A 26,185-nucleotide genomic window follows, 5' to 3' on the forward strand; every position below is an offset into this window, starting at 1 on the left:
AGGCAAATATACCTGACCAATTCATCCAGAGTCCATTGCCTCTGGACAATGGGTATGGATACCTGGAGGTGAAGCTTTGGCATTTTGCGTTTTGGCGTGTAGCGAACAGATCTATGTCTGGGAAACCCCACATCTGAAAGAATGGGAGGAGAACTCGAGAGTGGAGTTTCCACTCGTGGATCTGTTGTCTCTGTCTGCTGAGCAGATCTGTGATTTGATTGTCTACTCCTGGACGGTGTTCTGCGAGGAGGTACATTTTGTGACGTACGGCCCACCTCCAGATGGACTGTGCTAGTTGTGACAGGTGGAGAGAGTGTGCCTCCCCCCTGTTTCTGTATGTAATACATTGCTGTCATGTTGTCTGTGCGTATCAGGACAGCTTTGCCTACCAAGTGAACTTGAAATGCTTTGGGCACTAGAAATATCACTAGAAGCGCTAGATGATTTATGTGCTTTTGCTGCAGGCTCCACATGCCCTGAATGGTGTGAGTGTGGAGATGAGCTCCCCAATCAGTGAGCGATGAGTCTGCTGTCAGCACTGTCTGTGGAACCAGGTCGATGAATGGCCGTCCGTTGGAAAGGTTTTGTGGATTCCACCACTGCAGAGAGCGATGAGAGCGGCCATCCACGAACACTAGTTCTGATAAATGACCCAGAGACTGATTCTACTGGCATACTAAGCATTCCTAAAGGGGACACATTTGAAGTCTTGCATAGGGGACTATTAGGGTGCAAGACGCCATCATTCCTAGTAACTGCACTCGAGCTGGCAATGAGTGATGAGGCTGGAATTGGCAAAGTAGAGTTTGAATGTTGCGGATTCTGCCCGGGGTTGGGATAGGCCAGAGCCCTTTGTGTATCTATAGTGGCTCCCAAATACGCTTGTGTGTTGGAGGGTTGGAGATGGGATTTGGACAGATTTACTGTGAATCCCAGATCATGGAGCAGCTTCACTGTTTTGTGAGTATGTTGTAGACAGTATGCTTGCGAGATGGCTTTTATGAGCCAGCCGTCTAAGTGTGGGAAGATGTGAATGTGTTGTCTTCGTTGATGAGCTGCGACTACTGCCAGGCATTGGGTGAAATCCCTGGGAGCAGTGGTGACTCCGAAAGGACTCAGAAAGGAAGCACTTCGAATTGGTAGTGCTGTCCCTCTATCACAAACCTGAGGTGTTTGCGATGAGCGGGGTAGATTGGAATATGGAAGTAGGCGTCCTTTAAATCTAAGGTTGACATAAAGTCGCCTTGCTGAAGGAGTGGGAGCACTTGCTGGAGTGTTACCATGTGAAAGTGATCTGATTGGATGTATAGATTTAGATCTCGCAGGTCTGATATATGCCTTAGAGAGTCGTCCTTTTTGGGAATTAGGTAGTATAGGGAGTATACTCCGGTCCCTTGATATTGTAATAGAACTGACTCTATAGCTCCTTTTTGTAACAGAGAGAGAACTTCTTGTTTGAGAAGGTTCAGATGTGGTCTTGGAGGAATTTTTGGAGGAGTGGCTGTTTGTTCCAGGCAATAACCATATTGGATAATTTGTAGAACCCATCTGTCTCAGGTGAAAGTATGCCAGGTACAAAATGGGAAAGACGTCCCCCTACATGAGTGGAATGATCAGGGGTAGAGTAGTGAAGTCACTGCTTAGTGTTTGCAAGGAAAGTTCATGTTGATTTGCTTCTGCCTCTTCCCTTGCCGTTGTTTCCTCTAAATCCTCCACTAAAGTAACCTCTTGAGGAGGGCGATTAATTATTGCTCTTGTAAGAGGAGGGATTTTCCGAGGAAGTAGTTTTGGAGCCACCCCTGTAAAAGGAGCAACAAAAGGATCCCCTATTGGAAGGGAGTGGCAAATCCCCCATGGATTTTGCAACCTCAGTATCTTTTTTCATCTTATCTAGAGAAGTGTCCACTGTAGGACCGAAGAGGTGCTCTTTCTCAAATGGATGATTTAAAATAGAGGTTTGAACTTCAGGTTTGAACCCTGAAATTCTGAACCAAGCATGTCTGCGTAGTAATACACTGGTGTTCACTGCGCTGGCTGCTGTGTCTGCTGCATCTAAGGCGCAACTAATAGAAGGGTTAGTGATTAATTTACCCTCCTAAATTAGGTCATTGGCTCTAGTTTTGTGCTCATCAGGTAAAAACTGTGTTCGTCGTTGGCATCATCCGCACCAGAAGTGAAGTGCGGTACTTTAATAGGCACCACCTAGATGCACTGATGTCAATTACTTTTCACAACTTTCCATGCCAGAAGCGCAAAGCCATGAAGAACACTGACCCCAGATGTGTCAGGACTAATGCCCTGAACCTAGTAATTGGATTGAGAGAGGAGAGCATGGGTGGGTCAGTAAGCAATCTGTGGCTAAATATAGCCTTTAGAAGATATGGCATTACCGAAGGTAATTAACTTGTCATCTGATAGAGACTTCTAGCTACAGATTCCTTACCTTTCGAATAGATACCCAAGCAACAGCATCGCAGGAGGAGGGCCTGCAAACTAATTTCAAATGAGAAAGTCCTACAGGACCAAATGGGCAAAGTGCCCACCCTGTGGACCGGACTGTCTAGGCAGTACGTTTGGAAAACGTGTGTGGGAAAGCCCATGTTGCTGCCTGACAGATTTTGATTCAGAGCACGACCCATCTGGAAATGGTCCACTTCTACACCGCCCGACCCTTCCTTGCACCAACATACCCCACGAAGAGTTGGTTGTACACCCGGAACTCTTGTGTGTGATCAAGGCAGAATGACAATGCTATGTTTGGGGCTAGATGGTGGAGTTGTTCCTATTTTTTAGAGGGATGTGGAGGAGCATAAAATGTAGGCAAGGTGATAGACTAGCCTACATGAAAAGGGGGGACCACTTTAGGTAGAAATGAGAAACTTGTGCAAAGCACCACTTTGTCAGGATAGACTAAGAGGTAAGACGGCTTAGATGATAAGGCCTGCAGCTCACTCACTCTACTGGCAGATGTAATTGCTACACGGAAGGCTATTTTCAGCTTCAGAAAGAGGGGCAGAAAGGGGATCAACTGATTTTTCTGCACACCATGCCACAATTTATTTTCAAAGGTAGGCGTACACCGTCTTGGTGGAGAGACCCCTGGCTGCTAGGATGACATTAAAGACTTTGGAAGGAAAGTCAAAAGCTGTCAACTGTTGCCGCTCAATCTCCACGCAAGAAGGTGGAGAGTGGATAGGCTTGAGTGACGAACCCTCCCCTGCAGCTGCAACAGAAAATCTTCCCTAAAGAGGCAGCCTGATCGGAGGATCGATGGCCATGCTCAGAAGCTTGGGATACCAGACTCTCCATGCTATGCCCGGAGCCACAAGGATGACTTGGGCCTGGTCGTTCCTGATCTTCTTGAGAGCTGTGGCCAGGAGTGGGATGGGCAGAAATGCGTACAGGAAGTCTGAACTCCACCCGAGACAAAAAGCATCTGAGCGAGTGCCACCTGGGAAATTTCAGCGCAAAAAACTGCTGAACTTGTGCAACATCCAGGTGGACATGCCATTTGTGATCCGCTTCTCCGCTTTGGCATTCAGAGAACCCGCCAGGTGTTGAACGACCAGGGATTTGCCCTCCTGTTTCAGCCATGTCCAGAGGAGCAGGCCCTCTTGACAAAGGGCCCCTGACCCCACCGCCCTGGTTGTTGCAGTACCACATTGCGGTGGTGTTGTCTGTGAATACTTGTACCAGCCGTCCCCTGATGGAGGGCAGAAAATCTTACAATGCCAGTTGATCACACAAAGTTCCAGCAAGTTGATGTGGAGTCTGGATTCCAACGGAGACCAGAGTATTCTGATCTCCACCATCTCCACCTCTCCCAGATTGCCGCCCCATCCCAGGAGTGACACATCTGTCACTATTGTGAGATCTGCTTGGGGAAGGAAGAGAGGCCTCCAACACAATTGTGATTCTTTAGCCACCACTGTTGATTGTTCGCAGTTCCCCTCCGAAAGCTGGACCAGGTTGGCGAGATTCCCCATATGCTGTGCTCTCTGGAACTTCAGGTCCAACTGCAGAGCCCGCATATGCTATCTGGTATGTGTCACCAGCAGGATGCAGGAGTCCATGAGGCCCAGCGGCCTCAGAATCAATCTCACTGAAACTCAGGATAGAGGCTGAAATATCTGTATCATAGTCTATGTATCCTGGACTTGCCGCTCAAGGGGATAAGACCAAAACTGGTCTCCAGAACAGCTCAGATGAAAGGGAGGATCTGAGAGGAAGTCAGGTGTGACATTGGCACGTTGCTGGTGATCCCCGAGTACAGAATGTTTTCCGCAGTCTGGAGGTAGGAGACGACAGCCTGGGGCGAGCCTGCCTTCAGCAACCAGTCATCAAGGTAGTGAAAGACTGGCACCCTTGAACTACGCAGATAAGCTACAACCGTCCCCACCACCTTGGTAAACACCAGTGGGGCATTGTTAAGGCCAAAAAAGAGAACGGTGAACTGAAAGTGCTCGTGGCCTACTGTAAACCACAAATAGCGCCGGTGGGCAGGCAGGACAGGAATATGAAAATAAGCGCCCTGCAAGTGCAACGCTACAATGCAGTCTCCTGGGTCTAGGACAGATGAGATCTGAGCCAACATGAGCATTTTGAATTTCTCCTTTTTGAGGAAGAGATTGAGAGTTCTAAGATCTAGGATAGGACGAAGGCCCTTGTCCTTTTTGGGCATCAGAAAGTAGCGGGAATAACAATCAAAGACGACTTCTGGCACCAGAACCCTCTCTATGGCTCCCTTCGTCAAGAGAGCCGTGACCTCTTTGTGGAGAATATACAGATGATGCTCTGTAAGCCGATTATGGCATGGGGTAGTCTTGGAGGGGAGGAAGTAGCCCCTTCAGACAATATGCAAAACCCACCTGGTTGATGTTATGGACTGCCAGTGGAGTTGGTGATGGCAAATCATAACGCGCCGGGAAACCCTTGAGTAGCTGTGCGCCTTATAAATTTAAAATAATAATAACAATGCTAACTGGGTGCCCATGGTGGTAAAGGGGCAGACTAGGAGTGTTTGGAAATGGTTGCAGTGGGGGAGGGGGGTGGCAGGCTGACCAGCCAGCTGGCCACCTGACCCACCTGTGGGTACCGCGCACTTGTCCACGCAGAGGCTGGGAAGCATGTGCGGTGGCTGGGCTGGAATTGGCGTGGCTGGAAACCCCTTCCGTAGCCATGAATGGAGCTAAAAGCAGATTGGGGTGGACGTCGGGCCACAGAGAAGCCTATGGGCCTGGCCGTAGCACGAGAGTCCTTATACAACTCAAGGGCCGAATCTGCCTTGTCTCGGAAGAGACAGGTACCATTGAAGGGCATGTCCATAAAGGAAGTTTGGAAATCCTCCGAAAAGCCAGTCATCCGCAGCCAGCCGTGGTGCTCAAGGGCCATTATCATGGAGGTCGCTCTGCCTAGCGAGTCGGTTGTGTCAAGTCCACATCGAATAGTGAACTTTTCTGCATCTTTCCCATTGGTCAGCTTGGGAGAGTACAGCCCAGGCCTCCTTTGGGACCTGTGGCAGCACTTGTGCAACCGTATCCCACAAAATGTGGCAATAACAGCCTAAAAGACATGCTTTGTTCAAGGACCACAATGCCAGGCTGGCAGAAAAAAACCTCTTCTTCCCAAATGAATCCATCCTCTTGGATTTCCTATCCATGGAGCAGTAGGCAAAGCGCCTTCGGAGGTGGAGGCTTAGACCACCAAGTTGTCAGGGGTAGGGTGTTGTGAGAGGAAGTTTGGGTCCCCAGGTGCATTACGATGGCTTCATCGCCCTATTCACAGGAGCCCCTCTGCTGGGTTTCGACCATCGGGGAGAATGCATACCACAGTGGGTCACTTACACATAACACACACAGGTTTTTCTTTTTCTGCATTGTTATATCCCCCTTTTGTTATCGGTTGGCAGATGCTGATGATGAGAACGTGAGAACACAGGCAAGTACCAGCCTGTAAAATCCTTCCCCGGGTGTTGCTCCCGTGAGGCTCTGCCAACTTCCCTCCCCCTTTTTTTGAAGGCTTCGCCCTCTGAGAAAAGTCTAGTGAGGTGTGGGATCAGCACATGGGGTTCACGCACACATACTAACTGTTTTATCTTTTTATCTTCAAAATGGTGACTTTATTTAGCACATGTAGATAGAAGGTTGTACAACACCCTCTGTTGAATAGATTAAGGTACAGCAAGTAGGGGTCTTTGATTCCATACTACATCAGGGCAGGCCATTGTTTGTTTAAGATATATTGCGTGGGGGGTGGCCTGTATAAACCCTTGTTCTTCTCTTCCCCCTGAGGCTCCTTGTAGATGAGACCTCTACACTTCCTCAAATGGCTCATTTCTTCCTTCTAGCAACCTTTCCTGCCTCCAACCTACCTATGTCTGATGAGCTACCTTGCTTCTATCAAATAAAAATATTCTTCTTCCCCTGAGGTCCTACTCATCTCTTTTAATTGGGAGGAGGGTCCAGTGCTTTCTGTTTATCTTTTTTCCATATTGGCATTTTATACACTGTCGGACCTTCCTCCCCTGCTAATTTGTGCCCCTGCTCTGGCGTGGTAGGTTGGGCCGAGGACCCTAGCCCTTCATGCTTGGCATCACCACCTGTGGCAGCCTTTGCCCCTTCCCAATGTTGTTAGGCTACTGCTGGAGACCAAGATTCTATTCAGCATCCTGTCCGGCAACAAACACCATAGGCTACACTGCATGGCCGCACCTGCACTTCCTGGTCTCAGTGAGCCCCGCCTGAGAACTGGTGCATACACCTCAGGAACCTTCAGATGCAAGAGCTCTGGACCAGGCTCAATAGTCTCAGCAGGCGCTTTCTGCATACATTGTTTAAATAGATTTATTCACTTTCTGTTTTGTAACAGTATGAACATGTACAACCCCAACATGGGTCAAATTACCACTTAAGTAGCATTTATGTACCCTCTGTAGGAAAGTGCCCATTTATGACATGTCACCCCCATTTCTTTCCACTGGTACTGATGTTTTTCGACTGATGTGCACTGGGTCCCTCCTAACCAGACCCCAGTGCCAGTGCTCTTTCCCTAAAACAATCTATATGTTCAATTGATAAACCAATTGGCAAGGACTTTAGCACCTCTGTAAGTCCCTGGTAAATGGCACTCTTGTTACTAGGACTTGGGCACTTAAGAAGGTGCCCAAGGCCACCCTAAGGGGCCCATACCCATATCCATACTGATGGCCATTGAAGGCTGCATGAAATGGTGCACACCATTGTGAAAATACAAAATGGCACGCTCCCTGTGTGCCATGCCCACAGACACTGCATGCAATATCTGTAAGTCACCCCTACAGCAGGCCTTGAAGCCCTAAAGCTGGGAGCATTATTTTACATGTGAGGGCACATCTGCATGAGCATATATTTTTTTATTTAATTATTTTATTTATTATTTTTTGAGATTTATAAAATGCTCAAATACCCAAGGGTGTCTCTGCGCTATATATGTCCCTGTGATGTCTAGTTCCACTGCTAGATATTACAAGTGATCAGTGAACCATTTTAAGTATATGGACTGGGCACTGGTCATTCATTACGAGTTACCCAGCACTTAATGGCTTCACTGAAAATAATGGTGTTTGGTATCATTCACTTTGTCTTGACAAATCTATACTAATGCCAGTACCAGATTTGTCCTGACATACACCCAGAGGGCATCTAGGAGGTGCCCCCTGAATTCTACCAGTTTCTTAGTGTGCTGGCTGACTGGTATCATCCAGCATGCCACCACAGACCAGTTTCCGACCCCCAACAGGTGAGACTCCCCCTATCTAAGATCAGAAACAATGCCTTCTCCAGAGGAAGGTGTTCACACCTCATCCAGAAGGATGGTTATAGTGTTTTAGCATATCAAGGTCAGAGGCTTCAAATCCTCTGCCACCCTTGATATATGACACTGGCTTCCCCGCAAACCTGGGAATGCCACCCCCTGCTCTGTGTCCCACTTGGTACCAGGTCAGGCAGGAAAATTAGCTTCAAAGCAAAGGAGAAGTAGAGGATTGTGAGAAGCAGGAAGACCCGTCCTCCACAAGTAAACCTATAACAATCAAAATGAGTACCTCTGTTTAGCCAGACTAATTTTTCCTTTCCCAGATAGATGGTAATGATGTTTTAAAATATATAAGGAAAAGCACTGTATTTTCCGTCCAAGTTGTTGCTCCTTGGTGGCATGTTTCATCATCGGGTTATTCCTGTCCCGCTGCAGAACGGGGGTTGCTGCGACCTACAAAGACGTGGGAGCACTTTCAATTTGTACTATGCGTGGATGAAGTGTGGAGGTCTGAGTGGAGGACCAAAAAGGTCAAAAATACCTAGTCAGTAGGAAACAATCTTTATTGTTACCCCTGTCTGATATAGTTAAAATATGGGGAAATGGGAACTTGAAGCTAGCATTGTGCCTAGGTTCCACTGGTCAACATCTTTCTAGCCCTATCCCAAAGCTATTCTTCAGGTCCAAATGTGGTACCACTCTAATGCTAGTAATCAACATAAAAAGATTAATTATTGTATACAGCACCCATCGGTGTTGAAATCATCATAGATTGAATATCAAATAATCGTTGCCTCTTAATTGTAACATGAGACCAAAAAGAGGGGAAGGGATGCCTGTAGTCACACTTGTCTCAAGGCTACTTCCTCGCTTTAAGGTGGGTGAGGGTTATTTACGGAAAACACAGTGCTTTTCCTTATATATTTAAAAACACCATTACCATCTATCTGGGAAGGGAAACATTATTCTGGCAGAACAGAGTGACTCTTTTGTATTGTTATGGGAAAATTAGCTAGTCAGGAGGTGTAATAACTCACAGGGTAGGCGCAACTCTAAGGTGGCCTACCTGAAGTGAACAACAAAGGAAGGGTTTCACCATCTTGTTTTTGGTGAAATTAGGAACTCTGGGTCAGGGTTATGCCCTCTCTCACAGGATGTGGTCATTGACAGGGTTTAGTCACCCCATGGGTAAGTAGCCCATTGGCTACTACCTTACACTCCCCTTAATACCCCTAAAGTCAGTATTTAGGAGTCCAACTGACACCAGGAACTCAGATCCCTCTACTGGGAACAGAAGAAGGACAAAGAAAACCCAAAAATGCAATAACTGTAGACCAGCTCCAGAACTGGCACCAAACACTGCTTGCCGGCTTCTGTCCCGACAATTGCAAAGACTCCACCTTTCCAGCAGCTTTACTCCCTCCCAAAGCCTTGGAGGGTTGCCAGCACTTCAACAACCAGTCAGCATTTTCGTTGAAATGTAGAAACCACTTTCCTGCAGTCTGCAGAAACCAACCGCATGTACCCAGTACACCGTTCTACTGACCACCAGGGCCACCTAGGAAGCAGCACCCCAGGAGAAGGGCTTTGTGGCTACCAGAGGTCAACCCCTTCTACCCAGCGAGCTATGAGCTGCTAGACCCTCCAGGAACCACCCCAAATCCAATACCTTGGGAACCGGAGCACTTGCAGCAGCTAAGGCTTGTTAAGTGTTCAGTCTGGACACTGACCCTGCCCAGACCGACCTACTGACGATGGGACGTCAGCATCACAAGGGCAGCATTAAGAGTGGCCCAGCTGTCCTGTTTGCCCCTATCACTAAGTAGACCCCCAAGAAGTGAGACTCCAATGCAAGTACCAATCGGACAAAACACCTCTCCACCTGAGCCCCACAGCCTGAGTCCAAGCCAACCTACAGTGACACCTTGCTCCAGAGACCTTCGAAAGCTGAGCTCCCATTTGAGTTCTACTGGACTTGACTCATGTTCCGAATTGCAGCCTTTTTTTTGTTACATTTTTCTCCATTGACTTTACAGTGTAGTGCTCAAGGGGAGGTGTGGTGCAGCGGCCAGGGCAGATGACTTCGGAGCACCGGGTTCACGGTTCGATCCCTGGCTCTGGTGGCAGCTCAGCTCAGCACCATGTGACTCTGTGCAATAGCTCACTTAATTTCCACAATGGCCTCCAGCGTCTTGAGACCCGTAAGGGTGAGTAGTTTGCGCTTTACAATTACAAATACGGATTTACCATCGCAACCGGCATCTCTGCACCCAGACACACCAGGGCAGGTAAATCAAAACTGCTGGTGTTTCTATGGACCTTGACCTCTAAGCACCTTAAGTCCAACAGCTCAACCCTAACAACTGTTTGCAAGTATACCTATGCAGTGTATGTTTCTCGCATAGAATAGCATTACTGCATTCGAGGCTCATGCCTCAATTCCGACAGCCTTTGCTATTCTTCAGCTTTTTCTGTAAAAACAATACCTCCGAAAGTGCTTACCTGATTCAGATAATTTTGGTGTCTAAATTAATATAAAAATCTGTTATTTTTCTAAATTGGTCTCGAATTTCTTCTAGAGTGTGTGTCTCATTTAGTGACACTGTGTGTACAACAAATGCTCAACACTTCCCAACGATAAGTCTGTAAAGATGATGCTCACACAGGAGTTGTGGCAAGAAGAAGTTTATTTGCATCAGGATCTACCAGAGTGGGCTCACCAACATTCTAAGGTGAGCTTCACTCCAACATTATATCTGAGGTTGTACCAATGGGTGGGGAAAGGAGGGGGAACATAGGAAGGGGAAAATACGACGTTACAACAAAGTCTAAAGCTGCTCAACCACACTAACAGAAAATAGAGCAACTCTGGATTGTTAAAGCAACCCCCTGTCAACCAATAACAGTTGCCAGGACTTTCGGCACAGTGTACCTCATTTTGGTACACTAAATAGATTCCTACACCCCTCATCTGTTTTATGTGTATACAGCCGAAGTTCAGTAAAGGTGTCATCCCAGATCTGTAAGCCTTTGAGTCTTGTCTTTGTCCTCTACTGGTTCCAGATTGTAATATTTTATCCTACTACCCCATATGGAATTCACCTGGGCACCCCTACTCTTGTAGGCAACCCTTTTTGCCTCCATATAAATAACCATGCCATTTGTCCATTCATTCAGTGTGGGGATCTTTTGTGCCACTCATCTTCTTACCACAACTGGTTTCATACTATTAACCTTGCCCCACAAAAGAGAAGCTTGGCTCATGGTAGACATACATAATGTGGGTTTCACTGCACTTCTAATGATGGTTATCGAACTCCAGACGAGAGTACAGACAATAGACATTAGGACCTCTGACCCTGCCCTCAGGCTAGGTTGCCCCCACGCCGCTGCTGCCTGCTGCTGCCCACTGCCTGCCTCAGCGCTGATCCAGCGCTCGCTCTCTCCCCCTGCCACTCCTCCCGCACTTTCCCGCCGCTGCCTCCCTGCAACCCCGCCCCCTCCAAGCTCATTCGCCGCCCCGCTCCCGCCACCCAGCTGCTCCTCCCTCCCAGTTTCCCTCTTATGGAGACAGCGAAGCGGGCGCGCGCAGCGGGCGCGCCACAGGTTCGCCAAAGGCAAGGCCGTCTGTGCACGTCCGCGCCTGGACCGCGCCCAACGCCAGGACCCCTGGCCCCGACGACGCCAGCCCAACCGACGGACTAAAGACGCCTCCACACTCCACGCACTCAACGCCGGCCAGAACCCCGTCTGCCACCGAGCCACCCCGAAACGCACCCATGGACCCTTCACCCGCCAAGCCTGCAAATTTACTTGCCTCCCAACCTGCACCGCACCCGCCAAGCCAAGCGCCAGCAACGATCACCTCGAGTGCATCCTGCTCAACACCCGCTCCATCCACAGGCACGCCGTCAAACTCTGGAACCTCCTCTACACAACATCACCAGACGTTGCCTTCCTCACAGAAACCTGGATGAATGCCTCCTCAGCCCCTGACATAGCAATAGCCATCCCGGATGGCTACAAGATCACCCGGAGGGACTGCGTCAACCAAACTGGAGGAGGCATCGCCATCGTCCACAGAAACACCACCATCCGCATCACGACCAACTCCGACGACACCCTCACCACCGCCGAGCACCTTCACTTCCAGATACACACCGACTATAAGACCACATTCAGAGGCACTCTCATCTACAGACCCCCGGGACCACGCACACAATTCAGCAAAGCCTTCGCAGACTTCGTCAGCCCGCACGCCCTCACCTCCCCGGACTACATCCTCCTGGGGGACCTCAACTTCCACCTGGAGAACAACAATGACAGCAATACCGCCGCCCTGCTGGACAACCTCACCAACCTTGGACTCAAGTAACTGGTGAACACCCCTAACCCACTACGCCGGGCACACGCTTGACCCCATCTTCTCCTCCAGCAAGCATATCTCCTTTAGCCACTCCACCGGATTACACTGGACAGATCACAGCTGTGTCCACTTCAACTTCCGGAGAACCACGACCCTCCACCACCCGCAACAGGTTCCCCGCAGAAGCTGGAGCAAGATCACCGCCGACCAGCTCACCACCTCCCTCAGCCAGATCCCTCCCATCAACACAACGAAACCCCAACGAAGCAGCCCGCAACCTCACACAGTGGCTCACCAAGTGCGCCAATGACTTTGCACCACTGAAGAACCCTCCCAGCAGACCCGGCAGCAAGAAAACTTCGTGGTTCACCAACGACCTCAAAAACTCCAAGAAAACCTGCCGCACCCTCGAGAAAGCCTGGCTCCGCGACCAGACAGCAGAAAACATGACAGCCCTCAAGTACGCCACCCGCTAACACCACCAGCTGATCCGCAACACCAAAAGGACAACATTCAAAGAGCGACTGGACAACAACACCCACAACAGCAAGGAAGCCTTCGGCATCGTTAAAGAGTTCTCCAACCCCAGCGCCTGCAACAACGACATCACACCCTCGCAAGACCTATGCGACTCACTCGCCTTGTTCTTTCACCGCAAGATCGCCGCTATACACAACAGCTTCGGCGAACAGACCACGCACCCCACCACCGAACCAGACCCCCCACCATCCCCTTCTGCCTGGGATGACTCCTGGTGGCCCTCTGCGCTGGGCACCGCCCCCAAGTCCACAGACCATGCACGCAACCTGGGCTTCATCCTGGACTCATCCCTCACGATGACCAAGCAAGTCAACGCCGTCTCGTCATCCTGTTTCAACACCCTGCGCATGCTCCGAAAGATCTTCCGGTGGATCCCCACCGACACCAGGAAGATGGTCACCCAGGCCCTCGTCACCAGCCGACTGGACTACGAGAACACCCTCTACCCTGGAACGACAGCCAAACTCCAGAAAAGACTCCAGCATACAGAACGCCTCTGCGCGACTCATCTTGGACATCCCCCGTCACAGCCACATCTCTGCCAATCTGAAAGACCTGCACTGGCTCCCCGTCAGCAAGAGGATCACGTTCAGACTCCTCACCCACGCACACAAGGCTCTCCACGACATGGGCCCCAAATACCTCCACAGCCGGCTCACATTCTACACACCCACCCTCCATCTCCGATCTGCCAGCTTCGCTCTCGCCGCCGTCCCACGAATTCGCAAAGCCACCGCCGGAGGAAGATCCTTCTCCTACCTGGCGGCCAAGACAAGGAACTCCCTCCCCACACCCCTATGGCTGACCCAGGACCATCTCTCCTTCAGGAAACAACTCAAGACCTGGCTGTTCAAGCAGTAGCGACTCCCCTCCCTCCCAGAGCCTTGAGACCCTAATGAGTGAGTAGCGTGCTCTACAAATTACTTGATTGATTGATTGATTGACATGCATAGGGTGGGTAGACAGGGGGGAATTACGTTTTTGGGGAAATGATATAGATATTATAGTAACCGTGATAAATTGAAATTTGATCCTGTAACAGAAAAGCATTCTTATCTTATGCAAACTGCAATTGGACACAGCTTCATTTTTATGGCCATCTCTCGTGGGTGCATCAGTGCCGCTTCCCAGTCTATGTTCTCCATTTCCCCTGTGTCTCTTACCCATGTTTCTCTCAGCTTCTGTAAGTTATCTGGCATGTTGTTGTTTAGTGTCTTATATGTAGCAGATTCGGTCCCTGCCCCAGCCTTAGCATACGTATTCTACCTTCCAGTGGTGCGTACACTGGGATTTCTGATCAGCCCGGCAGACGGGTCATTGTTGTACGTACTTTAAATATTGCATTGGGCTGATTGATTTTCACGCTGCAGTGACTGGATCGTCATAAGGTCCCCCTCTTTTATTGTGTTGGCAACTTTCGTTATACAAATGGAATCCCAGGTTTCGAACCCTTTCAGTTTCCTCACTTATCACAAGATTACCCCTTCCTACCATGGTTCTCTGGTGACTTTATTGTCCCATCCTATGGCTTTTGTTGCCCTCCACCATGTCTCTATCGCTACCTGGTTTGCGGGCAGCAACTATTGTATACCTCTCCCTTGTATAATTAGTGAAATCGCAATCCTGGGGTGTTGCCCGCTCCAACTTAAATGTTAGGTGATCTTGTGGAGTGTACATCCATTCATTTATGGTAATCAAATGTGCCGCCCAGTAGCAGACCTTAATATTGTGGAGAGCAATTCCACCATTGTAAGGGTTCCTGAATAATGTCTTGAGAGCTATTCTGGAATGGCCCTTATTCAATACCAGCATCCTCAGTTCTTTGTCTATTCCAACAAATAATTCATCTGGTATATGACAGTACGTATTCTGTTGCGTGTACAATAATTTAGGGAGGTTGATCATCTTGAAGACTGCCGCTTTACCCAATAACGATAGCAGTAATGTGTGCCACCTATCAACGTCCGCTTGAAATTTGGCTATCAACTGAACTATGTTCCTGCTTTGAAAACTCTCCTTGCTTGCTATAGCCCAGATACCTAGATATTTGTATCCCTCCGCTGCCACCTCAAAGTTCAGTGGAATGTGGCAATTTTGCCTTGATCCTTGTGACTGATACAAAACCGATTTCTTATAATCAAAAAGAGAATGGACACTAGTTTCTGCAAAAAACCAATAGTTTTTTATCGAGAACCCTCATAGACTTCCTGGAATTATCGTAGCGGTATATCTTTTTTCCGCCCCATCAGGAGTCCTGGCATAGTCATTGGGTCAACGATTAACGTGCAGGATGCCTGCCTCACCAGAGGCTACTTCTGGTATTTACAGAAGTGTCCAGAAATAAAAAGGAGGGGGAAAAATATTTTAAAAAATAATGACTTAGTCAGGACTGTACAATTTTAATCTCAAAAAAAGGACTAGTCACTATCATTAAGAACCATTGTGATATGTAGGTAGTTGAGTTATTGGGCTACCATATCATTATAAAGGAGTGTCGACATGTTTCAGCTCTCGGGGCCCACCAGGGTCAGGGGAGCTTTCGTCAGGACAGAAACAAAAACAAACATACATAAAGAAAAAACGCACACTATTGGTGTGTGTTACGAAAAATGATTAATTGGAATTTCCAAGCTTGTAAGTTCAGTTATTGGCATCAACAGGGACCGGGAGTCGCTTCTGGATTTTTACCATGCGGCGCGGATTTCGTGCCTAGTGCTGACTCTGCCCCTGGTACCGATTTCCCCCAATTAATTTTGTATCCTGAATATGTCCAATATTCCTCAAACACCTGGAAAACAGTGGGAATAGTGGTTTTGCAGTTTGTTTCATACAAAAGGATGCATTCCTCATAAAGCAAGATGTTCTCCTTGCTAGGAGTGTTGACTACACTGAACCCTCTCATACCACTGTGGGCTCTAACAAGACCAACCAAGGACTCAACTATAAGAGCGAAGAGGAGTGGGGACAGGAGGCAACCCTGCCTAGTCACCCTCCCCAGCATGAACCGTTCAGATGTGCTGTTGACTCGCACCACTGGTGTTAGTCCCTGGTATAAAAGTACCACCAATTCCCTAAACTGTGGGCCAAACCCAAACTTCTCCAAAGTTTGCATAAGAAAGAGCCAATGTACTGCATCAAACACCTTTTTTACGTCAAGGGAAAGGAAGATGTGAGGCTCTGTACCATTCCTATTACTTCGGCTAGCCAATTATGAGCTTGTCTAAGATTAAGTCTAGTTGAGCATCCTGGCATAAAGTCACATTGATGCTTGTGAATTAAGTATGTAATAACTCTTAAGAGACACGTTGCTAGGATCGTAGAAGGCACTTTGGTGTCTAAGTTTATCAAGGAAATCAGCCGATACGAGTTTGGCTTTCTCTCCTTGTGTATCACTATTATGATGGAGTGCTGGGGGTTTGCTGGCAGTTTTCCTTTCTCTTTTGCTCCTGTAAAGAGCGTTAGCATATTAGGTGCCACTTGACCCACAAAAAATTTATGGAATTCTGTAGGGATTCCATTTGACCGTGGGATATTCCCCGATGTAACCCTAGCTGTGGCCCCCAACACTTCTTCCGGTGTTATTTCCTTATCCTGGTCTTCCCTATCTTCTTCCTGTACAGTTGAGAGATTAATTTGGTCCAGATTTCCTGGATTTGCTGATCACAGTTTTGGGTGCGTGTCTCTTATAGTTTTTAGTAATATTTGGCAAATTCTGCTGCAATGCCTATGTCTGTGTTTTGTACATCCTCCCATGTGTCAATGATTTGCCCTATCCACCTGGTCTCTTCCTCTTTCGTACTGAGCCATGCCAGTAGCGTGCCTACCTTATCTACCATTTTGTATAGCCTTCCATGCTTTCCTTTATCTGTTTCTTTGTCTCATACTCTGCCAGTTACTATACTGTGCTTTCAATAGCGTTACTTGACTGACTATATGTTCCTCTGGAGTCACTTCCATTGAACTTTTCAGCTGTGTTACTTCTCATTCCAGCCCCGCTATTTCTGCTACTACCCATTTTAGGTCTCGACCTGATCCAGCGCATGCGCTGGTCTGGCCGAGACATTTAGTAGCTGCTTTGAAAATTGCTACTTTCCCGACGACCAGCTTAGTATCACGCACACAAGTATGCGTGTGACGTGCACAGCTGCCATCGTGCACAGCTGCTATTTGGCTTCTTTTATTGCATGTGTGAAGGCGGCACCCATGCTTTACTTAGAACTTTAAAAGTAAAGCGCGGGTGCCGCGATTATACCAAAAGTAAAGAAGTAGAAACAAACATCTATTTCTTTACTTTTGCTATAATGGCGGCACCAGCACTTTACTTTTAATGTTAAAAGTAAAGCGTGGGTGCCGTGATTATACCAAAAGTAAAGAAATAGATGTTTGTTTCTATTTCTTTACTTTTGGTATAATCTCGGCACCCGCGCTTTACTTTTAACATTGAAAGTAAAGCGTCAGTGCCGCGATGCTTGTCTTTCAGAGTGTGTTAGACAGGATTCAGACAAGATAATGCCCATTTTGGTGAATGTCACGGTATCTACGAGAATGTGCATTATTTAGCAGACACTTGCATACTGTAAGCTGATTTGCATGTTTTACAGCACCTGGGTTACCGGAAATGACTGCGGCAGAAACGGTCCAGCTTATTTAATGATAAACAAACATTGCATGTCGTTTTTATTAGATTTTCATGACCCCCTAGGCCCAAGGACTTCCTTTGTTGGTCCAGATCCGCAAGTTTTACTCACTTTTGTCCCAGTTCATTCATGTTATTGTGTTTTTGGGGTGTTTTGAGTCAGTGTGCGGATGATGTATTCACTGAAAAGGCCAAAAAAGGAAGCCATCTTGCATCACTCTCCGCCACCTGTGATTACTTTATGCCGTATACCGCTCCATGTCCCTCTAGACTCGACACAGACCTACTATATGCAAATGAACGGTGACCCCACACCAAAGGAGACAGCGCAGCTCCTATTCCACGTGTCCTATGCATCCACTGCAGAGCTATCCTTTTAAAATGCAGGTCATAGGTTAAGTTCTGTGCAAAACCCATAGGACTCCATTCTTTCATGGTTAATAACACAAACACCACTGGTTTAGAATAATAACGTTACTTGCAGCGCTAATAATAAATGCCAAACATTCTATGGCAGGAAGAGCTATGAACAAAATAACAGGGCACTTTTTTGTACTTAAGCTGCACCTGCATCACCAGGTGTGTGGAGTCCAAACCCAGTGCTCCTGGAGCTGTTGAAACGGTTCCAGGCAGATCTGCAGTTGGGGCAGAAGAGACTTGCCGCGTTCCACCATCTTGTGGCTGAAGCTGCCATGCTGGAATGTGAGCACAGGTGCACTGCACTCCTTTCCTCGTTCTTCTGGTATACCAAAAAGGAGGGAAGGGGGGGGGGAACCTCCGGGGAGTACACACAAAGAAGCTAGAGAAAGGGAAGTTCAAACGAAAGACCGCGTGGGGGCTCCATGTGCAGGGGCCATTGGAGTTATAAGGCAGTGGACCGGTTTGGCCAAATTATACGGCAATGAAAGTCAAATTATGCTGCAGAATGCGGCACACTTTTTGTTAGTATTACTTTGTTATTTTATCATTTTTACACATGGTAGCTATCTGGGCAAAGAGTACACATTGTTAGTACCAGTAAAACAACCAAATAGAGAAATGATCAGCTGAAGGAAGAGTCACATGCGCACATGAAGGAACAGTCGAGATTTTGTCTCTATTACCCCTGCCAAATGCCTGTTTTTTGATGAGATGTATTCTCCTGTAACCAACAAGTGGCAGTGGGGAGCCCCCCACAGTGCACGAGAAGGGGTAAGAGAGGTGAAAGTAAGGATACCTTCTCCCAGGTAAAACTCTATTCACAACAGAGCATCTGTTATACCTTGATTTATCTCCTCCTTAGCTGCTCAGCCAGAATGAATGAAATGTCTGTGTGGAATGTTGGAATGCTTGATGACAGAGAGTGGAATGTGAGTGTGCCTGCTTGTGTGTGGAGAATGACAGTTGAAGAGAGTGGGATGAGCAGCAACCATGCAGCTCCTGGTGGGACTGCTACAGGACCTCTTCAATATTTACTTAAGACTTCTATGGAACCTGTAACAAATTACCAATAAACCTCCTACATGGAAAATACCTTCTGGCTACTTGTGACCATCATTAGGATTTATTTTACTACAGTATCCTGACCACAAAATGGCTCCAAAGGCCTCCTCAACTCCTTAGGTGGCGTGTTCTGCAACAGCGGTAATGTTTCCTTTTGTTATTTAACCCTCACACACCCTCTTGGTGCCATGCTTCATCATCAGGTTCGCACTGACACCTAAAGATCAGGGTGGGCTTGATCGCATTTCAGGGAGCTCTTAGGAGATGTAGGCCAGGGGGACTTGAAGATAAAAATCCTACTACACAACCCAGGTATCCCTTTATTAGCGGGGATGTATTGGGTATTAAAAGATAATAAAAGCCTGTCTTTTGGAAGTTATGGTCCTAAGATACTAAAAGACTGACAACATGTTTCAGCCCGTAGGTACGTGGCCAAAAAATGGTCATGGGCTTTGGTCAGGGCACAATGAAATTCCCTCCCTGGTTTAGATCAAAAACAATATTAGCGGACCTATATATTTGTTTTGAAGGTGCAGGAAGCCCTGATGAAAGCCCAGGACCATTTTGTGGCCACGTCCTTTCGGGCTGAAACACGGTGGCAGTCTTTTTGGGTCTTAGGACCACCCTGACCTATAGGAGTCAGGGTGAACCCGATGATGAAGCATGACATCAATAGGGTGTGTGAGGATTAATTAACAAAAGGAACCATTTCCTTTCCACTGTTGCGGGACATGCCACCTAATGAGTTGAGAAGGCCTTTGGAGCCATTTTGGGGTCAGGATACACCGTTGTGAGTAGAGATGTATTATCCGTCAACTGGATGAAGGCGTTCACGGGGAGCATCACCCGATAATTTTTGGTTATGTTGAAAACCGAAACGTGGGTGATTAAGAGTTGCGTAGCTGACCACATTTGAAAAACAAGCATTGGCATAGCCAATACGTCTCGCTTTCAGGACTTTATAAGTATTTAGTTATTTAGCACAATATCCTTGGTGCAAAAACATCAACTGTTGCATTGCTAAACACTTATAAGGTCTCAAAGACGAGACATATTGGCTATGCCAATGCTTGTTTTTCTTTCTTGCAATTACATATTGTGCACCGTCCCTGAGAATCATCTCATATGCCTCTCACAGTGTTGCCGCTTCCACTGTGCCCTCGTTTTCGTTAAAGTACAATTCAGTGCATATTTTTAACGGCGTCTTTGGAAGGATATATTCTTCTGGATTACTATTCTGACACCTTTGGACCCCGAGGTGAATCCTGCAAGTGTTGGCCTCTCTGCAAGAACTTATATTCCATGCATTGCAGGTGCTTTACCTAAAGAAGGACTACATCTGGTTTGAGTCTACGGATATATTGTAGTATTAGACCTTTTTTGACTTTATTCCCTACACCGTTTACATTTCATGTTAGAGCTTTGTACTCCCCCCTTATCTTCTCTTCCTGAGCTTTGTACTCCCCTTATCTTCCCTTCCTGTTTGCACCATTCTTGCGTGTTTGCATTCCTTTTAACGGGCAGCCTGCATCTTTAATGGTATCCTCTACTCTTGCAAGTGGCATTCCCCACCCAACTCCTTTGTAACATTTTAACTTGCTTCCCTTCCTCCCTCTCGCCCCTCAACGCCCCATTGGCGCAAGTAGATAACAAACAACATAACTGCTCACATGTGGTCATTGCGAGAGGTCTGTAGCCCCCCTTTCTACATACTCCATTTTCGTATCCACAAATGATACATTCCGTGACCTAGGTCTACTACAAAGACTTGAGCAGGCCATAACGGCTGTCGCTACCCCACACCAATTTGCCTGGAGGACAAAGCAAGGCCCAACCGTCCAGGAGCGTTTTAATACACCTGAGTGTACAACATCATGGATCATGGCAAACGCGCCCGACGTCCCTCGCAATGTTAGCACGAGCCTGAATTATTCTAATCTTCCTGCCAACAAGAGAAAATAAAGGCTATACTCTTGAGGAAGAATAACCCACGCTATCTGTCTCCTTCGTACACGTGTTTCATTCCTTGTTAGTTATCACTCTGTCAATAAACTTGGAGTTCACTGATTCCATTACTAACTGAAGACGCCAGATATTTTAGTGGGGCAATGTGTTTCCAGTTCCTGGCCCAAAAGGCACTTCACTGATAAAAGATGCACTTCTTACCGGCACCTCGCTGTCACTGTAAGTGTTGATTGACTGGAGTCCACAACCTGTGCTTTCTTTGCTTCCTTGAATGAAGAACCTCAAAGCTTTAAATCCATCAGATTACGGACCCTGCAACTCTCGCTTTTTATTATCAATGCAGAAGTCGCGGGTACCAGTCAGTTGAAAACTGCTGCACTCTTCATAGATGTCAGATGGAATGTGGCCACTTGTCAGTTGTCATTTAGTTTACACAAACTGCGAGCGGTAGGGAGTGGGGATAATGGAGGGAGAGTGGCCTACATGGGACTGACTATATAGCTCTCTCTTTTTACTAATATTTCGCTTTTTTTACATAAAGGGGAAAAAGAGTGTCATAAAACACCAATGTCGGTAAATAAAGGGTGTTACTGTTACCTAATTAAATGGTATTCAAAAGTAAGCAGGATAGTACACTACTCATTCCTAATAGGGGAGTGTTTCAACTCTCCTTTACTCAAGTCCACAAGATGTTATGCTTTCACTGAAATGAAACAGACCTTGTTTGAAAAGCATGAGGGTTTCACTCAACCCTGCCAGCGAAGTAGGTACAACCCGTACAACCGGATAAAGGATGCACCTCCTTGTAGGTAGCTCACCATTTCTGCTGCTGGACCGGATGTGTCGCCGTTGGCCATCTCCTCATTAATAGTTTCTGTCAGTACAGCTCCTGGCCACAGTGAGATATACTTCACGTTGTGCTTCTTTAATTCTATGGCACAGTCTGCAGCCATCCGGTCACACTGCAGGAAAGAGACAAGTGAAATCACCCAAAGCATGATGGTGATACAATAGGATGTAACAAGAAGTGTGTTGGTATAGTGAGTTGTGGGGGTACAGTGAGGACTTTTTAGTTGAAAAAAAATGGAATGTAGACTATTCTTCAACGTTAGGATAGTCCCTTATCTTACACTATGGGTCTTATTACGATGTCGGTCGGAGTTGCCTCCAACCGACACCATCTCGGACTCGGGACCGACCGACCTACGGTCCGCGATTCTGACCGCCTGATTATGATGCGACCGAACACTGTTTGGTTGCATACTCACTTTTCTCTATGGGAGCTTGTGTCATGACCGTAAACCAGCCGCAATACAGGCTCCTATAGAGAAATAAGGTGTGGCAAGCCCCCCATGGTGCCTGGCACACTGTACAGGCTTTTACAGGGGGGGACTCTAGGTACCCCCTGGATCACCAACCATCGACCGCGGAGGAAGGGGTCCCTGCTAAGGGCCCCCAAAGTTGCTTTCCGACTGCCTTTCCGTGTCAGAAAGGCCAGCACGGAAAGGCTGTGGGAAACCAACATTGTAATCCCAACGGTGAATACGCTGTCCATGGGTGATTACGGTGTAGCTCTAACAGTCTGGAAGACTCAGAGAGCCGGTCAGAACCAAGTTGGAATAACTGGCTGGTTTACGTTCCGACCGCTGAAATCTTTATTGGGCTGTCTGACCGTAAACCAACCGTGTTGGTCAGAAAGCCTCCGACCGCAGTCAGAAAGCTTCCAACTAGCAGTTAAGGCTTTAGGACCAACATCATAATCGGCCCCAATATGTTCAAAGCATAATAAGTATCAAAGACAGCTAAGAATCTGTGCCTTCTGCTTAGTCTCTAACTGTGTGGTCTGTGCTCTTACACTATGATTAGTCTCATGGGGGACCTCGGGCAATGTTGAATTTGGGTGCTGAACTTACCCCATCACTCTTTATGGACTTTATGTACAAGCATTTACAACTATGGGCCTGATATCGATGTCAGGCGGAATTCCTTCCGCCAGACACTGACTTGGTCCTGGGACCAACCGACACCCGGTCGGTGGTCCCGACTGCCTCATTAGGATGCGACCAAACAGTGTTCCTACATTTCACTATGGGAGCATGCATTATGGCCGTAAACTTCCCGTAATGCATGCTCCCATGGTGAAAGGGGAGGTGCGGTTCATCCCTGCACCCCGTGACAGGCAACTTAAGGTGCCTGCCATGGGGTGCAGGGATCAACAGGGGGGCACCATAGGTGCCTCCACTGCCTCCAACCGGGGGCCCTTGCACCAAAGGGGGCCCTGCTGTAAGCCCTCAAACACGCTTTCCGACATGGTTTCTATGTCAGACAGACCGCCATGGAAACCATGTTGGAAAGCATGCACTGTAATCTCAAGGGCGGAAAGGCCCGCCATTGAGATTACTAGTTGGCTTCTGACTAGTGGACGGGCTCTCCAAGACCGTCAGAAGCCGGACGGAATGACCGGCCGCTTTCCTTTCCAACCGCCTCCATCATAATGAGGCCGTTGGAATGGAAACCGAGCGGCCCATTACGATACAGCCCTAAAGGCTCCGACCGCCAGGCCGCATCATAATCGGGCCCAGAGTCCTCTGAAGTGAAAGTTCATTCAGTCATGGGAGATGACACCCACCCACTGAACTGTGGACCACCCTACAACCTATCCCAGGCTGCTGTACCACCACAAGCTAGGCTACTACCTTTTCAAATACTGGCAGTTCAGACAAAGCATTGCCCCTAAATCGGTGAGCTGTACATTTCCTGTGACAAGAAAGCCCTTATTCTTTTAATTCATTTTTGGGGGGAAATCTGATTCTTCAAATTTTTATAGTGCAACAAATTATGTGAGAAAAGCTGAAAACATACAGTTCGACACAGACTGAGCACCACAATCTAGTATAAACATACAAAATGGAATAATATAAGCGGGATGTGAACCGTCTCAGCATTGTGTCTTCAAATACTGGAAACCCCCTCCCCCAAAACTTCCTCCCACCTTGTCTCTCATTACGGCCAACAAACAAGGGACTACACCCCTGTCACCTGCAGTATCAATCTACATTTCTGAAACCTTTTCATGGCCTTCAGACCTTCTTTGCTCTTCTAATTCTTGTGAGCAAATAATTAAAGGAATGCTTAACTCGAACTCCTTCAAAGCACTTTTCTAAGAAATAAAGACCATATCTGTAGTCCTCCACTGGATCCTCTGCCATTGAGACCTATCTCAAGTACTCTCTAATTTCTTGGACCAGGCGGTGTCTTTCTTTGGGCAAAGGGACTCTCCCTTACCATCATCCTCAAATGAGTCCCCCACCCCACGACGTCCACTACAAAAGGTTCCCTCATCAACATTCACAACATTAATGTTAACTACAACTTATAACTATTTGTCATCTTTGAGACTTGGCTCATTAGCACCAACCCTCTCAAATATCCTCGGTTTAGGATGTAATATAATTTCCTAGAACATGAGACCGACTGTGGGCGAGTGGTTGCAGTCAACTTCCAATCTCATATCATGTGTAAAGAATTGAAGGGCCTGAAAACCCTATGCATAGATGAATATAAAATGTGCCACTTGCCTTACATCCTTAGCTGGATGGTCATATATCATCCCCAAAGAAACTGATGAAATCGTGCAGACATATGGATATGTCACAATCCAATAATGTTGGCATGCACTAAATGCAGATTTCTGTGTGACAATATTTGGGCTGCCAATCTCCTCAATGCCAATACACAAGGAGTATCAGATGATGGGGACAAATAAGTTTCCTCAGTTAGTGAACATTCGGCCCACGACATACAACTATTTACCTCACAACAACAATGTTCAAATATAAATGTCAATATTTTTCACAAAATATTCATCCTTTGTCTTTAAAAAGAGTTCAAGCTAAAGCAACTATAAACAAAATATGCCTGTCTCTTTCATGATTTGTTTCTACAGTGAGTTGCGCCTATTTTGGCTCGCAGTGCTTACATCCGGGGCAGTCATTTTACCTAGGTTCTTTTTTCAGACCATCAGGAGGAATCTGGAAACTCTAGTTTGCATTCTTTTAGTTTTTCCTTGTATTATCTTGCTCTCCTGGCTGACAGTTCCTGAACTTTATTTTCTTGATTCTAAATGATTATTATTGCTTTGGTATTTCCCCCCTCAGTGAATAACCAGTGCTAGGCTGGATTCACCTTCACAGTTCCTGAATTCAAGAAGTGAGGCGTAGGCTCGTCTGGGCAGAGGCAGGCTGTTCCATGCTTTAGAAGCGAACTAAAAGTCTCGAGCACTGGAACGAGTTTTCCATTTGCGTGTGATGTGTGAAAGCAGAGGTGTATGAGGAGCAGAGGTGTATGAGATTTGTGCAAGCAGATGTGATCGAGGTATGCTGCCTGGGCCAGTGTTATGTAGTGCCTTAAAAATCTGGGTGACTAGTTTGAATTTGTTTTTTTTTTTATCTATGACATTTGATATAGCACGAACATGACCTATGAGAGTATCAGTGCACTTTACAGATGGTTGTAACAAAAAGGAAAACAACAAAATCATGAGAGGTAAAAACTGTGTAGGTTCACAAATTGAGGAAGGTAGTATCTCTAGGACTAGTTGATGGGACACTGCGCATGGACCGATGGTCTAGTAATAGTCATGGGAGTGTTTTCAGTGTCCTAGACATGTCCTCAGCCTACCATCAGGTGAATTTACATCCCGAGTCACGTCCATTAACATAATTTGTAACACCTTTGGGTGAATTTCGGTATCGTAGGATGCCGTTTGGATTGGCTTCAGCTTCAGCTGTGTTCCAACGTATTATGCAGAATATATTCAAGGGAATGGAGAGAGTATTGTGTTTTCAAGACAACATAATGATTGTGGGAAAATCAGTTGAGGAACATGATGAGTTGATGGAAGAAGTTTTGCGTAGAATTTCTGAGGCTGGGTTGACAATCAAAAGAGAGAAGTGTCAAATAAGATTGAGTCAGGTCAACTATTTGGATCATCAAATTTCAGCAGAGGGTATAAGACCAAAGAGTAGTATTGTGAAAGCTGTGAGAGATGCTCCTTGTCCTATTAATAAGGAGCAATTAAAGTCTTTCTTAGGTCTTGCTGAATATTGCTCTAAGTTTGTGCCGAAATTTGCTGATTTAGTGGAACCTATGAGACTTCTTTTGAAGAAAGGGACGGTGTTTGAATGGAATGCTGAATGTGAGGATGCGTTTGGTAAGGTAAAAAATAGTCTCTCCAATGCACCGTCATTGGGACATTTTAACTTTAAGAAAAAATCTATATTGTTTACGGATGCTAGCAATGTGGGATTAGAGGCGGTGTTGTTGCAAGTGGCAGATAGTAATGAAACTATCATTGGGTTTGCTTCACGCAGATGACAGGAAGCAGAGAAATCATACTCAAGTAT

General features: G+C 46.9%; 1 protein-coding gene across 2 annotated transcripts in view; it reads right to left on the reverse strand.

The window, feature by feature from the left end:
- The window catches only part of LOC147716791 (dehydrogenase/reductase SDR family member 1-like), a 191,429-nt gene that overhangs the window by 60,064 nt on the left and 105,180 nt on the right, over positions 1-26,185 (reverse strand). For both annotated transcript variants that reach the window (XM_086923742.1, XM_086923743.1), the window contains exon 6: positions 21,599-21,742. In XM_086923742.1, coding sequence (XP_086779868.1) covers positions 21,599-21,742 — 144 coding nt within the window. The remainder of the gene's footprint in view (positions 1-21,598; positions 21,743-26,185) is intronic.

Source organism: Lissotriton vulgaris, chromosome 5 (genome assembly GCF_964263255.1).
Source record: "Lissotriton vulgaris chromosome 5, aLisVul1.2, whole genome shotgun sequence".
Lineage (NCBI taxonomy): Eukaryota > Metazoa > Chordata > Amphibia > Caudata > Salamandridae > Lissotriton > Lissotriton vulgaris.